This window comes from Geotrypetes seraphini, chromosome 6 (assembly GCF_902459505.1).
Source record: "Geotrypetes seraphini chromosome 6, aGeoSer1.1, whole genome shotgun sequence".
In the NCBI taxonomy this organism is placed as follows: domain Eukaryota; kingdom Metazoa; phylum Chordata; class Amphibia; order Gymnophiona; family Dermophiidae; genus Geotrypetes; species Geotrypetes seraphini.
In genome coordinates this window covers 152,537,934-152,555,065 of record NC_047089.1, presented here as the reverse complement: position 1 = coordinate 152,555,065, position 17,132 = coordinate 152,537,934, and the positions used below count along the sequence as shown (strand labels likewise).

The window sequence follows — 17,132 nt, the reverse complement described above, 5'->3', positions numbered from 1 at the left end:
GGTACTGGAGGAAAGCATTGGAATTTAGCTCCTTGACACTCAAGGAATTAATAAGTGTCAAGGGTCTGACTTTTTCAACTCTTAGCAATGTCCCAATAGTCAGCAGACTGGGCACAAGCAGGCAAAAAATGATACTCCTTGTTTTAATTTTATTTGCTCCTGATGTAGGCCTAGAGGCCAAAACATGGCCATGTCAAGTCTGATAAAAGTTTAACAACAAAGTGACTACATTGCCTTCAGTGTCCTGTTGTCCTCCTTGCTTATATCCACTGTCTGTGGTATCTGTGTCTTCATATGAGTGAACTGGAAACGAAATTGCAATGTACTGTATACTATATAAAATACACAAGTATGTATGTAGAGTATTCCTACATGTTTACACCAACATTGGAGTTGGTATATGTACATCAGCAATTGTGCCTATTATTCGTTTTTTTATCCCGAGCTCAAGATGGGTTACAGGTTAACATGCATAATATACAGTTAACAGGTTACAATATTCCATAGTTACACAGTATGTTGTTTATTAAGAATTTGATATACCGCTCCCGCATTTTACTGACCTAAGCGGTTTACAGTGTAAAGGTTGAATACAGAAAGGTACTCCATAGAATGTATTCAAATAGGAAAGGAAGAGATAGGTACAAGATATACTCCTAACAAGTATTCATTACGGGTGAAAACAAAAACTACTTTAAAAATAAAATAAATTTAAGTACAAGTTTCTGTTTGGTTTTCTGGTACAAGTTTTTATCCTAACTTGAAACGCATACTAGAGATCTAATACCAATAACTATAATATACAGTTTACAGGTTAAATTGTCAGTTACAGTACAAGATTTTATAATACAAGCTTTTGTCCTAGCGCATCACATACCAAGGATCTTGTATCAATATACATTTCTTTGTAATGTATTGGTTGTGGGAGGTATGTTTTTTATTGCTTTCCTAAAGTTGAGGAATCCTTCGAGGGATTTTATATGTGGGGGTAGTAGATTCCAGTGAGTCGGTATGACGTGAAAGTAGGAACATCATTTGGCGGCTTGTAATCGAAGGGCACAACCAGGGGGCATTTTGAGGCATATTTCATCCTGGGAGCAGAGGGACCTGTTTGGCACATACGGAGGAAACTTAGCCATCACATAGCCCTGTGCCATGTCGTGCAAGGATTTTGAACACTAGCATCAGGCCCTTGAAGACACAACATTTGACTATGGGCAGCCAGTGAGCCGATAATAGAGCCTGATAGACCATGTCCCGGGGATGGAGATTCTTTTAGAAATCCGATTGCCGTGTTTTGTACACGCTGGAGACGTCATGAATTCTTCGCTGTGAGACCGTTGAATAGCTTGTTGTAGTAGTCCATATGGGAGAGGTCAAACGCATAGAGTAGCTGGGTGAAGTCAGACTCAGAAAAGTAGTTCCTTAATTTTCGAAGTTGTCACAGGTAGTAAAATGAGGAAGATACCACCTAATACTCTGGCCCATGGGAGGGGCCTTAAGTATGGCCAGTCTTGAGTATTAGGCCACTCCCACTGCATCCCAGGATGCACTGGGAAGGAAGCCTAAGACTCTGGTTGGCCCAGATGCCTTAGGCGGAGGGGCCTTAGGCATCTGGGCTAGTCGGATCCTTAGGCCCCTCCGTGGTGAATCCCAGAATGCACCCGGAAGGGGGAGGCCCACCATTTTTGAGTAGTGGGCCTACTGACCAGAGGGTGTATGTATCTCTATGGCTGGACTTTCATCTTAAAAGATATAGGGGGTGCTGGGGGTGGGGTCTACTGGTTAGGGGTATGCTGGGGGGGGGGTCTACAGGTAAGGGGGGACTCTGGGGGGTTGTCAGGGGGTGGGGAAGTAACAGGGGGGGATCTCTCCTGCTGGGGGATTTTTCAGGGGGAGTTCAGGGATGGCAGCAGAAGGAAGTAGGTATTCCTCCTGCAACGGACATTCACCGGGGGGGGGGGCATTCGCAGGGGGGAGCAGCGGTGGGAGGGAGTGGGCATCCCTCCTGCTGACTGGCTTCGCAGGGGGGTTCACTGCTGCAGCCACTCAGCTGATTGCGGCAGGGAATTATCCTTGCCGCAATCAGCTGATTGCAAGGGATCAGGTGCAATTATCTAACTGGTGCCTGTGACATGGGCACAGTTAAAGAATCAGGATGGTTAGGCATCTGTCCATTAGGGCAGACTCAATTCTGTATAGGACATCAGTCTGTGATTCTCAGCCGCCACTTAGGTGGCTCCTGAGACCGGCGTCCTATACAGATTTTCTCCCTTTGTTTTCTTTTTTCTTTAAATTTTATAACACTGTAAATATGATTATCATGTATCAGGCTATATTATGTAGGCATGCATAATAAACTGTCCCTTCATCTTAAAGCTTAGGCTAATAAACACAGATAGGTTGGTATCTTTAAGTTAGTGAGTAAAGTCCCTTAAGTTCCGGAGCTCAGGTAGTGAATGGAACCTATATAGGGGCATCATACAAATGTAGATAAGGATTCAGATGAAGTAGCAGGTAAATCATTGTCCTATAACACAAGGCAACAAAAAAAAAAATTTTCGCAATCATCTGACAACACAGCACATTTTTCTAAATTAGTTTTTCACACTGATTTCAGATCTATTATTAGTTTTTTCAGTCACGTAAACTTTTAAAGTTATGACTAATGTTCATTTATAGCATTTTAGCATATAGAGTTTAAGAACTGCAGCATCAACTTAAAGAAATGTTGCAGTATCTTCGATCCAAAATCAAATAAGCACACAGCATAGCATAATTATACTGGATTGTTGTCACTTAGCAACCAATATTTCTTTAAAAAATGCTTGAGTATGATTTCTTTTTGTGAGTTGTGTCTGGATTATCACAATATAACATCCAGCAGTAGTTGGCCATTATACTCTAATTCCAAAAGCCTTGGTAGCGATGCTCCATTAACTGAATGTCCTGGTGAAAACGTTCTCCTTGCTCGTCACTCACCATGCCAAGATTTTCGGGAAAAAAGTCAAGATAGTGCAAAAAGTTTATTTTTAATAACATGCGATAGGCAAGTTTCTGATATGAGTCAAAGAGATTCTAAACTCCTTCCTTGTATGAAGGCTTATGGCTGCCCAGAAAGTTTTCCACTAACCACTTAAATGCCTCCCAAACTTCAAGCTCAGCTGCTAAGTCATTGCTTAAAACCTTGATCCTGCATAATAGACTTGATCTCTGGGCCTATAAATATCCCTTCCTTCAGTTTTGCAATGCTGATTTTTGGAAATTTCTTAACAAGATATTGAAAATAGTAGGTCTTCGATTATGAAACAATTTTTGTTTATTTTCCAGGGAAGGGTGGGAGGGGGGCTATTTCTGTCCTAATTTTATACTTTCACTATTTATACCTGGGTTGGGTGGGGGGCGAGTGGGAGAATATTATCAATCTGAATAGGGTAAAGTTATTGGGTAAATCTATGTTTCTGTGTTTTATTGATTAAGCATTGGGGGGGATAAAATGGTTGGTTATGTATATTTGTAAGTTGAATGTGCTTTTACTGACTTATATGTTATAAATTTGTGTCTTGCACTATTGACGTTTGGAAAATTAATAAAGAATTTAAAAAAAAATATCTGGCAAGTTTGCTTTACCCATGGCCTTTACCATGTTCTGCATCAACTCCAGCTTGATCTGAAGAGGTGGAAGAAATATATTTTGAGGATCCACCAATGGAATAAATTTCACATTGCTTGTCCCTGGGTTATAGGTATCCCTCAGCTGCCAGACATGCTTTACATAATGTTCAGCTGTAGATCTGCTATCCCACAAGCACAGGAAACAGCAGTATTTAGTGAATCCTCCTTGCATTCCCATTCATTGACCTTCAGATCACCACAGATGTTCCACTGGTGTATTTTATAACTGATTGAGCACTTCTGGTAAATTCTTCATATTCTCATAAGACTCCTTTAGATGAGCAGAATGGGCAATTGGTATTCTTGGTTTGGAATTTCCGTTGTGCAGTAACACTGCCTTCAAGCTTCTCTATGAAGAGTCAATGAAGAGACGCCATTCATCTGGACAATGCACTTGTGACAAACTGTTGAAGAGCTCGTTGATGTCATGACAAAAGCATAATGAGCCATTTACAGTGAAGAATGTTGTTAAGTTATGATTCCTTTTTCTGTAATGAGCTATTTTAGCATCTTTTGCAAGCAAGTGCTTTTGCTTAAGCCTTGAAACAAGAAGTTCTGTGTTTTCTTTTGAAAGATTTAGATCACGAATAAGAACATTGAGCTCAGCTTATGTACAGGTCTTTGGTTCTGAATCTTCATCATTCACATAATCAGGATCAGATAATTCTGGATTGTGACCAGCTGCTGCATCATCATCACATTCCTCATCATGTTCCCCAGAAGCAAGTCCATCTTATGGAGGTACAGGGACAGGCAGTGAGTCATCATGAGGAACAGGCCTAATAGCAGAATCCAGAGTAGGATATATAATTTTGTGCTTAGTTTTAGCTGAGAATCCACTTGTGTTCACAAGGCAAAAGTAACAATCTTTAATATGGTCTCGCGGTTCCCTCCATATCATTGGGATTGCAAATGACATCGCTGCCTTTCATCGATTGAGCCAGTCACGAAGTCCATTGGAACAACTGGTACAGATGATACGTGGAGCCCAAGACTAATCCTAGTCACCAAGTGGACAGCCAAAGTACAATTCAGATCTACGGTAATTAGGCAACGTTGTGCTTTCGTCGTGAATGAACCACAGATATAACAGAAACTATCTGGATGATTAGTTCAATGTCTTGGCATGATAAAGACTGATATTAATCACTGTAAATAATGTCTATAGCATAAAAAACCAAAGACAACTGTCGTTAACCCTCCTTATACATTTATTCAATTAAAGCATGATATATCGTCCAATTAACATTTATAATTATATATAATGAGCCTCATCACAAAAATGGGACATGTTAGTGAAAAACTTTCTGTCCTTGTCCTCAAGCTCTGTCCTCATCTGCACAAGCCTCGAACACTTTAAAATCACTGATAAAAGAAAAAATCGATGAACATTTTGAAAGACATGAACTTCTGATAACCAGCCAACATGGTTTCTGCAGGGGGAGATCGTGTCTGACCAACGTATTGCACTTCTTCGAGGGAATTAACAAACAGATGGACGAGGAGACCCCATAGACATCATATACCTAGATTTCCAGAAAGCCTTTGACAAGGTGCCTCTTGAACGTCTACTCCGGAAACTGAAGAACCATGGGGTAGACGGAGACGTGCATAGATGGATCAGAAACTGGTTAGCGGGTAGGAAACAGAGGGTAGGGGTGAAGGGCCACTACTCAGACTGGAGGAAGGTCACGAGTGGTGTTCCGCAGGGTTCGGTGCTCGGGCCGCTGCTATTTAATATGATAAATGATCTAGAAACAGGAACAAAGAGTGAGATAATAAAATTTGCGGACGACACCAAACTATTTAGTGGAGCTCGGACAAAGGAGGATTGCGAAGGGACTTGGACAAATTAGGGGAATGGGCAGAGAGATGGCAGATGAAGTTCAATGTTGAGAAGTGTAAAGTATTACATGTGGGAATCAGAAACCCGAGGTACAGCTATACGATGGGAGGGATGTTATTGAATGAGAGTACCCAAGAAAGGGACTTGGGGGTAATGGTGGACATGACAATGAAGCCGACGGCACAATGCGCAGCGGCCTCTAAGAGAGCGAATAGAATGCTAGGTATAATCAAGAAGGGTATTACAACAAGAACGAAAGAAGTTATCCTGCCGCTGTACCGGACAATGGTGCGTCCGCATCTTGAGTACTGCGTCCAGTATTGGTCACCATACCTTAAGAAGGATATGGCGTTACTTGAGAGAGTTCAGAGGAGAGCGACACGATTAATTAAGGCAGGGGTGTCCAATGTCGGTCCTCGAGGGCCGCAGTCCAGTCGGGTTTTCAGGATTTCCCCAGTGAATATGCATGAGATCTATTAGCATACAATGAAAGCAGTGCATGCAAATAGACCTCATGTATATTCATTGGGGAAATCCTGAAAACCCGACTGGACTGCGGCCCTCGAGGACCGACATTGGACACCCCTGGATTAAGGGGATGGAAAGCCTTTCATACGCTGAGAGATTGGAGAAACTGGGTCTCTTTTCCCTGGAGAAGAGAAGACTTAGAGGGGATATGATAGAGACTTACAAGATCATGAAGGGCATAGAGAGAGTAGAGAAGGACAGATTCTTCAAACTTTCAGAAAATAAAAACACAAGAGGGCATTTGGAAAAGTTGAAAGGGGACAGATTCAAAACAAATGCTAGGAAGTTCTTCTTTACCCAACGTGTGGTGGACACCTGGAATGCGCTTGCAGAGGACGTTATAGGGCAGCGTAAGGTACTGGGGTTTAAGAAAGGATTGGACAATTTCCTGCTGGAAAAGGGTTATAGAGGGGTATAGATAGAGGATTACTGCACTGGTCCTGGACCTGGTGGGCCGCCGCGTGAGCGGACTGCTGGGCGCGATGGACCTCAGGTCTGACCCAGCCGAGGCATTTCTTATGTTCTTATGTTCCAAACTACCATTGTGCAAACAATTTCAATATACCTAATATTACATGAAATGCACAACTATTTCCCCCCCTCCCAAATAAACTGAAAAAGTACATACCTACAGGAAACCTTCCATATATTCCTCAAATAAAATTCCAATGCAAAACCCTACCCCCTCCCACCCACCCTGGATATGTATGCTTAAAATAAAATCAGTTATTCCTTACAGAACTTAGTCAATGGTTCCCAAACATCCATAAATTTCTTATACCGTCCCTGTTGTATGCTTTAAAATCTTAAAAATGCAGATGAGCTTGCAAGGATGGGATGGGAATGGAAATAGATCTCACGGGGATGGGGACAGATTTATCCCCATATCATTCTCTATCCCTTACCTCAACCAACACCCACAGATAACCCTCTCTGTTTGTCATCCCTCCATACCAATTCAGCCAACAGGAGGAGGAGAAGGAAAGCAGTATGCCCCAGGTAACCTCCTTCTCTTGTGCGGTTGGGGGGCCCTACCTGTTCCTCAGATCTCATTGCATCAAAGTGTCCCTAATGGTTCAGATTGTGAGAATAGGTCCAGTGACAGTGAAGGAGAAAGCAGCTTGGTGTCCACCACTCCTCTCACTGCAGGCCCAACCTGCATGGAACAAAGATGATGGTGGCAAGAAGAAAGAAAAGATAGTAGGGGAAGGAGATTGATAAGACAAATTAGGGGCATAAGAGGGGATTAATAGAAGAAAGAAAAGGTCAATAGAGAGAGAAGGGGAAAAGGGATACCAGAAATGTTTGACAGCATCCTGGTAATTTGAGGAATTAGCTGGGGTGAGGTGTGTAAAGAAAGCAGTGGGCTGGGAAAGGATTGAATAAATAGGAGGAGCAGGAGAAGTCAAGAACGTTCTACTCCTTTTCTTTAAATCTAGATTATCCCTCCCTGTAATTCTGTATTCTTTTTCATTTTTATTTAAAATCATTTATCTTATAAACAATAATGGAAAAACACAAATAAATTATTGCAAGAAATGCATCGGAAAAACTGATATTTAACTTTAGTCTACAAATTATCAGACCAAGATACTAGGCAATAGAAAAAATAAAAACAATATATAATTTACTCTGATTATTTCATGAAACAAACCAATCTAAAAGCATTCTGCTATCATATGGGTTCATTCAAAGATACACCTTTCTCCTTTCAAAACAATAAATTCCAGTAATTTCTTTAGGTTCAAAGAAAATATAGCTAACTGCAGGAAAGTTTTAATAAAAAAAGATCCACCCAGTGAGAGAACTCTAGGCCTTAAGGACAAGAATTCCCTCTGTCTTTCTGAGTATCATGAGCTAGGTAAAATTTGAATTTTAGAACCCCAAAAAACTTCACCCATATGTCAGAAATACAAATGAAATATTTTTATCTAATTCTAGAGAAAGGTGTATTCTGTAATAACTTCCAATGAGCTTTCCAAAAAATTCAGTGAGATTTAACCCAGATTGAGATCCATCAGTTGAACTTCTTGAGATACCAGATACCTATTCAGCTCTAAAAATAGGTAGAAAACAGCCGAAAACCCCAGGATCTTCTGAAAATATTTCCTAAGCATATCTAATGCTGGAATCAAAGGAGACTTGGGAAAATGAAGGAATTTCAAATTGTTCATCCTAATATGATTGTCCAAATATTCTAATTTACAAGTTAAAATATTTCTCTTTATAATAGTCACTGTTGCCCCAGATCTTGAGATAGTCACTGTTGCCCCAGATCTTGAGATAGTCTGATCGTTTTCTTTCACTCCAGACAACTCGCTTCCAAAAGATTTGTAAACCATATGAAGAGGATGATACAAACCTTGAATAGCATCCCACAAGGACTCTATGGTCACCATGCCCAGTTTCTGAAGTTCACCAAGGCCAGAAAAAGCAGTGCCTCCCTAGAAGGATGTTGATTCCACACCAATCTGCCCTATAACAGATCTCAAGCACTGAGAAGGATATAGCAATTGGCTCCCCTCCTGCAGCCAAGGATCCTGATAACCTTTGACGAAGGTTCTCTTCCCTATGTAGCTGGTGCTGAAACACTGCTTCTGGGTCTAGGAGGGGATGTAAACAAAGGAGGGCTCAATGACACTCCCTCCACGGTGCGGTCTGATGCTGTTCCAGCCGACCTGATCGAAGTGCTCTCCTTCATGGACAAACATCAAATTTCTCCAGCGTTGTCTGCTTGAAGTTAAGACTACCCACGAAGCCTGAGGAGAAGCCATTGGTTTTTGTGTTCCTTTTCCCCATGAACAAATAGGGAAAAAGGCCCTAAAATGCAGATAAAATGTCAGAGTATTGAACCTCAACACCCTTGACTCGGATGCCATCTTGGTCCCTTTTCCAGAATTTTGTATTCTCTAACCAGTTTTCTGTCCCTTCTCTTTCCCCCTCCCCTATACATCTCCTTCCTCCTTTTCCCTTTTTCTCTCCAAGAGCCACTTTCCCTATCCCTAAGACCCCCATGTGTTGGTTCAAAGACTGTGTACTTTGAACCAATTTTCAAAGTGAACATACATACCCATGTACTTTTTACACTGCTGCTTGTGTGGTAGTTTTTCTTACAGAAAATAAGTTGTATAGTTTTGAAAATGTAATAGGTATTTTCCTCCCTGACGTAAATATAACCTGCAAATGCACCTGGAAGCACATAAATTGCTGTTTAACCATGCAAATACCTTTGAAGACTGCTCTTTTCATGTAAAATAAAATGTGCACTATAAATGCCTTAAGAGACTGGGTACTGTGGTTAGAGGAAAACAGCTTCCTTCTGTGTTTATCATTAATAAGTGATATATGTAGCAGAATTCACAGGTGCTCACAGAGTAAAAACATTTTTTTTAAAAAAGCAACATCTGCAAAAAAAAAAAAAAAAAAAAACCCAGCAGAGATGGTCAAGGGAAGGAGGATAGAAACTGAATGGGCTTCATTGCATTTGCCACGCCGGACTTAATGCTGTGGCTTTGTAAAAGGAACCCTAAATGACACCGCCTTCTAAAAGGGCCAAAAAAGTATAACCCAGTGGTTGGAAAAATTTTATAAAATATACCTAAAACATTTTAATGCCACTCTGTCAAAGTATTAAACCCAACTGAAAATGTTTATACTGCTTTAAAAAGATTCATGACCCCAAACTCATTGCCAAAATGAGCATGCATCTAAATATATGACCCTATCATTCTCAATTCTCATATATACATGCATAGATTTTATAATTTATTTATTCATTTTTATAGCCCATCTCCCCAGGAGCCCAGAACGAGTTACAAGGATACATACACAAAGTTTTTTTCAGGAACAGAGATACATACATTATCGAGTCAATAACATGCTACAGGATCAAAACACAAAGCTATAGAATCAATAACTTACAACTTATAGAGAGTGTGACTAAGAACATATGCTTTGCAGAATCTAAGAAAATAAATCATAGAGTCACGAATAGGTATTAAGATATCTGTAGTGAACAGTAGAAGAACTGGTTAGCAGGCACACACCTGTCAATCAAGGCTTTTAAAAAAGCTCAAGATCCTACATTTCTTTAGCGTCTCTCCATACCAGCAAAGAAACTGATGAGTTTACGCTCCTCTGCCAGCAGGTAGAGACTGAGATACTAACTTTTGACTACAGTACAAGTGGGCTGTACAGTCCCTATTACAATAAGTCTTTTCTCCGTTTCCAGCAGGTATAGTGGTAAGTTTGTGCAGTCTTTGCTGAGGTTTGTTTTAAGCCTTTTAGATCTGGTTTAGTGAATCTTTATTGTCCCTTTTGCTGTCCGGATAGTGCTTGGGGGACCCTTTCTGAGGGTCCTACTGACCTTGGGGGTGCCACACTCTGAATGGTCCGAGTCAATTTTAAAAAAAAAGTCTTATGTTCAAATTTACTTGTAAAGAAGTAGTGTGCCTTGAACAGTATACCAAACATACTTTTTATCACTTCTGCTGAAAATATGGACTGCATTAACTAAATATGCTCATCTAGTAAGAAATAAATATGGACTAACACTAAGCATAAACATAACACTATAAACTTTGATACACCCGATTTACTAAGAATAAATCTAAAACTGCAAAAGCATAGAATATTTGGTACAGTGGTGCCTCGCATAACGGCCGCCTCGCACAGCGAACGCTGCGCACAACGAACTTCTTGTCTTGATCCGTACAACGGACTTCGTTTCACACAACGAAGTCGCCCGAGCTGCATCGCTTAACTGGCGCTACATATTTTAAACCTCCCCCCGCCGCCACCGCATATTTTTAAACCTCCCCCCGCCGCCAACGCATATGTTTAAACCTCCCCCCGCCGCCACCGCATATGTTTAAACCTCCCCCCGCCGCCACCGCATATTTGTAAACCTCCCCCCCGCCGCCTGGGCCTGCGCTGATCTCTGAATGGCTGCAGTCAGCTCTCGCGGAACTCACAAGAACTAACTGCAGCCAGCTCTTGCGGGACTCACAAGAACTAACTGCAGCCATTCGGAGATCGGCATGGGCCCACACAGGCGTGCAGAGGAATTGCTCCTGATCTCTGCGCTTCTGGCCTGTACGCCACTGGCTGGGAAAGATGGGAGGAATTAAAAAAGGTACTGGGGAGTATTTGGGGGGTGATTATAATACACAGCAAGGATCAACAAAACCCCTGTCTCCCCTCCCCTTCACATATATCCCCTCTATATCATGCTAACAGCTCTAACAAGGTAAATTTATCTTTTTTTATGTCATCTTAGCATATTTTATGCTACAGAACGAATTATTTTTTTTTACATGTATTGTTATGGGAAAATGCGTTTCACATAACGAACTTTTCGCATAACAAACTTGCTCCTGGAACGAATTAAGTTCGTTGTGTGAGGCACCACTGTATTTCAATTTAAACTCTTAGAAGGGATTTTAAAAAAAGTGCTATGTCAATCAAGCTTTGATTTAAATAACCTTTTCCAAAAACTTTTTAGACTCTGATGCAGGCTGCAAGCCGAAACTTGGTCACGTGAGCTCTCCCTTCAATAAACTCTATGCCTGATTTCCTTGGTGTATCCTCCTTTTCTTGACCACCTCCACTCATAGGAGACTAGTCGGTGTGTGTTAACTTCTGCTATAGATCTTGAAAAGGGGTAGTATAACTATCTCAAAAATTCTCAAGTTTCAGCAACATATTTACAAGACTGAAATTTCTGTAGATATAACGTAATATAGTTTTTCTTATTGTTTACCCCGTATCCCCTTGCTGTTAACAGGAAGGGGTAGAGGTGCGTGTCGCTAGAATATTCAATACGTTTGGTCCCCGTATGCATATGAACGATGGCAGAGTAGTGAGCAACTTCGTTCTGCAGGCTTTGCAGGGAGAACCACTAACTGTAAGTATCTGTATGTGCTCATTCTAAAAATGTCCATATTTCCTCAGTCTGGTATTGGCATTTACTTAATTTTATGGTTTTTAAGGTTTTTAACGAATTTAATTTTAATCTTACATTTGTTTTTCTAATCTTTGGGTAACAGATCACACATCGGCTATTAGATTACTAAACCCTTTTGTTTTTTAATGTCTTTGTTTTTATTATCTGTCCTTTAAATATTGGTGGTCTTTTTTCTTTTCAAAATTTTATTGTAAACCACACTGTTGTTATAGTGAAGAGTGGTATATAAGTACTAATAAACAAACTCATACTCACCATGTTGTGTTAGTCCGTAACAAGCTTGTTTCTATGTTCGGTCTGTGTATACATGCCAAAATCATTTGTGAACCATAAGATCAAAATAACAACATCAAGTTTAGATTCATTGGCCTGGATCTGTAACACTGAAGAAGTCGGTGGTGCTTGCATTGTTAATATGGAATTTCTATGGTTCTACATTAGGAGCGAAAAATTTATTACTTTTTTTTTTTTTTTTACTTAGGGCTATGTTTATTGGTTCACAGTTGCATTAAGGGCCAGGGAGGAAGTGCTGCTTTTTGAAGATCATGGCAGAGGGAGTGGGTCCTTTTGAAGAAAGAAGAGTAAAATATAAGTAATATTTTACAGTGACTGTTAAAATAAAATACAAGACATGAGCCTCAATGGGGTTGGATGGAGACTTAGGTTTTGATAGAGAGTAATATTATAATCATTTAAAACTTTTTTATAAATGTTTTTAAGGGTTCAGTGTTAGGCTAGATCAGGATTATATCTATTTCTTTGCTAGAAGTTCAGCATGTCTGTTAAGGAAATGTTAAATGATTTTCCTCACTGATATTGTAGTTTATTGTTCTTTTCTTGGCTAACATTGTATTCCTACATTTTAATGTTTTTTTAATAAAGACCTCTTTAAATTAAAAAAATGACATAAGGCTTAAAGTAGTCTTGAAGATAATGCAGTATTGAAATGTAGGAACAAAATCAAACTCACTCCATTAGTAATGTTCATGCATCAAAGCAATAATTAACCAGTGAAAGAAAAAGCCGCAGAGCGTTGGAGGTGTGAACCCACACTCAGCCACTCTTACATCATCGGCAGAAAAAACTTTCACACAAAGGTTAAATAAGCCTTGAGGTAAGCAATTCTACTACCAAATTGACACAAGCTGTTTTAACATAGATAGCAGTGATAAGGGCCAATGATTGTTTCGTGGCAAAATCGCCAAAGGGCCACCTACAAGAACTAGCTATCTGTTCAGCGGTCTCTCTCAACTGTTTGCCGCCTCAGAAACTAAAGGAAGTAAAGCATGTCCACTTAAATCTATTGCATTGGTGAGTAGAAGGTTTTCTGAAAGCAGCTACAATGACCTGTACTGATGCAGAAAGAGTGAAATTTGCTGAATTCAGGTTGAGAGGGACCAAGCTGTTAGGTGCAGAGATTGCAGATTGGGATGTAATAGAAATCCTTGACTCTGAATGAGTAGAGATGGAAAGATCTGTAATGGAATTGGATTTTTGACCCTCAGTTGAAGGAGAAGGGAGACCCAAGGTTCTCTGGGCCACCCAGTAGCTACGAGGATCATGGTGGCTGATTTTTGTTTGAGTTTGACTAGCATCTTTAGAATTAGAGGAATTGGCGGAAACTCATACAGGAACTTGTTTGACCAATCCAGAAGATATGCATTGGCTTCCAGGCAATGAGGAGAGAACTTTCTGGAGCAGAACTGACAACATATGATTGTGGGAAGATGCAAAGAGTCATGCGATAGGAGGTAATATCCTATTATGGATTAAGAACTGGTTGAAAGACAGAAAACAGAGTAGGTTTAAATGGTCAATATGCTCCATGGAGAAGGGTAAAATAGTGGGGTTCTCCAGGGGTCTGTGTTAGGACCCCTGCCTTTTAACATGTTTATCAGTGATCTAGAGATGGGAATAACTAGCGAGATAATTAAATTTGCCGATGACACAAAGTTCTTAAATCACAAGAGGCTAGTGAAAAATTGCAAGAGAACTTTGGAAGATGGACATCAAAATGGCAGATAATGTTTAATGTGAGCAAGTGCAAAGTGATGCATGTGGGAGAGAGGAACGTGAACTATAGCTTCATAATGTAGGGTTCCATGTTAGGAGTCACTGCCCAGGAAAAGGGTCTAGGTGTCATTGTTGAGGATACGTTTAAACCCTCAGCTCAATGTGCGATGGCGGAGGCTAGGAAAGCAAATAGAATGTTAGGAATCATCAGGAAAGGAATGGAAAACAAAGATGAGACCGTTAAAATGCTCTTGTATTGCTTTATGGTACAGCTGTATCTCAAATACTGTGTGCAATTCTAGTCGCTGTATCTGAAAACAAGATATAGCAGAGTTAGAAACGGTACAGAGAAGAGCGACAGAAATGATAAGAGATGGGATGATATCCCTATGAGGAAAGGCTAAAGTGGCTGGGGCGCTTCAGCTTGGAGAAGACAGCTCAGGGGTGATATGATAGAGATTTGTAAAATACTGAGTGGAGTAGAAAGGGTAGATATGAATCGCTTGTTTACTCTTTCCAGAAATACTAGGACTAGGGGGCTTGCGATGAAGCTACTAAGTTGTAGTTTTAAAACAAACCATAGAAATATTTCTTCACACAACTTGTAATTAAACTGTAAAATTTATTGCTGAGAAATGTGGTGAAATCAGTTAGCTTAGCAGAGTTTTAAAAAGGTTTGAATAATTTCCTAAAAGAAAAGTCCATAGGTGATTGCGCATTATACAAAACGCAGATGTCCATTTGATTTATAATTTGAAGAAGTATGATCATGTTACGCCTTTTTATCGACTTCATTGGCTGCCGGTTGAGGCTTGAGTTAAGTTCAAATTTGGATGTATTTGCTTTAAGGCATTATTCAGCTTAATATATGACTATCTCTTGGATTCATTTACATGTACAAGTTCTAAACATTCTAGAAAATCTCAGGTGCTATTCACTTATCCATCTGCTAAGTGCTGTAAATTTAAAAGATCCTTTAAAGCGGCATCGTGGGGCAAGGATTTGAATCATTTGATTATGTCTTCTGATACCTATCAACAATTTCGGTGTGCCTTAAAAAGTACCTCTTTATCAAATCCTATGGAAATTAGGTAAATCCCATTTATTGTATTCTCTTCTGTATATCCTTTATCTTTTGTGAACTGCATAGAAAATGGTTTAGCAGTATAAAAATGAGTTTTATGTTGTGTTTAAGTTCTTACTATTGAAATGGCTTGGGGAAATCCACTGCTCATTCCTTGGGTAAGCAGCATAAAATCTGTGTTATTATTGGGAACTAGCTAGGTACTTGGGACATGGGTTAGCCACTGTTGGAAACAGGATACTGGGCTTGGTAGACCTTAGGTCTTTCCCAATATGGCAGTTCTTATGTCTTTTAGCGCAAACACCCCTTACCATTTTCATCGTCTTGACATCCTTTTTATGTGTTCCTTTCAGTTTTGGTAGTCATGCTCAAGGCCCGGCACAGGAAACAGATTTTCGGTCACCGGCACCAACGCACAGGACATGCTGGTGCCAGTGCCGATGCCGAGGGTACACTGGAAGTAAGAAGAGGGTTCGGGTGGGTTGGGGGATCTCAGGTTGCGGCGGCGGGGGGGGGGCCCAATGGCGGCGGGGGGGGTGCCCGATCGCGGGGGGAGGAAGGTGCCGGTTCGCGGGGGGGGGGGGGGGGCGCTCGTGCAGCGAGGCAAGCTCGGTTTACGAGGCACCAAGTTTGCGAATGTTTTGCTCGTCTTGCAAAACACTCGCAAACCGGTGCTCTCGTAAACCAAGGTACCACTATATATGTTTTTAGGCAGAGACAAAGCAGAGCAGACCAACAAATTGAGAAAAATGTTTTATTATTCAAGGTGTTTTGATGCAGCCTTTTTGAAGGTGAAACAAGTACCACCACAAGTTGATATTCTAGAAATAAAGCCTAAATGGAGGAAAAGATCTCAGACTCACCACTTAGGGATCATATGTAATTTCTTGAACCCCAGTACCGTACTCTGCCCTATTATGCTCTCTGGAAGCACATTCCAGGTGTCCACCACACGTTGGGTAAAGAAAAACTTCCTAGCATTCGTTTTGAATCTGTCCTCTTTCAACTTTTCTGAATGCCCTCTTGTTCTTTTCTTATTAGAAAGTTTGAAGAATCTGTCCCTCTCTACTCTCTCTATGCCCTTCATGATCTTGTAAATCTCTATCATATCCCTCTAAGTCTCCTCTTCTCCAGGGAAAAGAGGCCCAGTTTCTCCAATCTCTCAGCGTATGAAAGATTTTCCATCCCCTTTATCAGACGCGTCGCTCTCCTCTGAACCCTCTTGAGTAATGCCATGTCCTTCTTAAGGTACGGCGACCAATATTGGACGCAGTACTCCAGATGTGGACGCACCATCGCCTGGTACAATGGCAGGATAACTTTTTTCGTTCTGGTTGTAATATCCTTCTTGATTATGCCTAGCATTCTGTTTGCCTTCTTAGCGGCCGTTGCACACTGTGCCGTCTGCTTCATTGTCATGTCCACCATTACCCCCAAGTCCCTTTCTTGGGTAGTCTCATTTAATAATATCCCTCCCATCGTATAGTTGTACCTCGGGTTTCTGTTTCCCACATGTAATACTTTACATTTCTCAACGTTGAACTTCATCTGCTATCTCGTCGCCCATTCCCCTAGTTTGTTCAAGTCCCTTTGCAATTCTTCGCAGTCCTCTTTAGTCTGAGCTCCACTAAATAGTTTGGTGTCATCCGCAAATTTTATTATCTCACACTTCGTCCCTGTTTCTAGATCATTTTATGAATATATTAAATAGCAGCGGCCTGAGCACCGAGCCCTGCGTGACCCCACTCGTGACCCTCCTCCAGTCCGAGTAGTGGCCCTTCACTCCTACCCTCTGTTTCCTACCCGCCAACCAGTTTCTGATCCATCTATGTACGTCTCCTTCCACCCCATGGTTCTTCAGTTTCCGGAGTAGGCTTTCATGGGGCATCTTGTCAAAGGCTTTTTGGAAATCTAGATATATCATGTCTATGGGGTCTCCTTTGTCCATCCGTTTGTTAATTCCTTTGAAGAAGTGCAATAAGTTAGTTAGGCATGATCTTCCCTTGCAGAAACCATGTTGG

The 17,132-nt window shown here is 40.9% G+C and overlaps 1 protein-coding gene across 8 annotated transcripts in view; it reads left to right on the top strand.

Moving 5' to 3' along the window:
- The window catches only part of UXS1 (UDP-glucuronate decarboxylase 1), a 153,052-nt gene that overhangs the window by 105,381 nt on the left and 30,539 nt on the right, over window positions 1–17,132 (top strand). For all 8 annotated transcript variants that reach the window (XM_033948081.1, XM_033948082.1, XM_033948084.1 and 5 more), the window contains exon 10: window positions 11,835–11,954. In XM_033948081.1, the coding sequence (XP_033803972.1) occupies window positions 11,835–11,954 (120 nt within the window). The remainder of the gene's footprint in view (window positions 1–11,834; window positions 11,955–17,132) is intronic.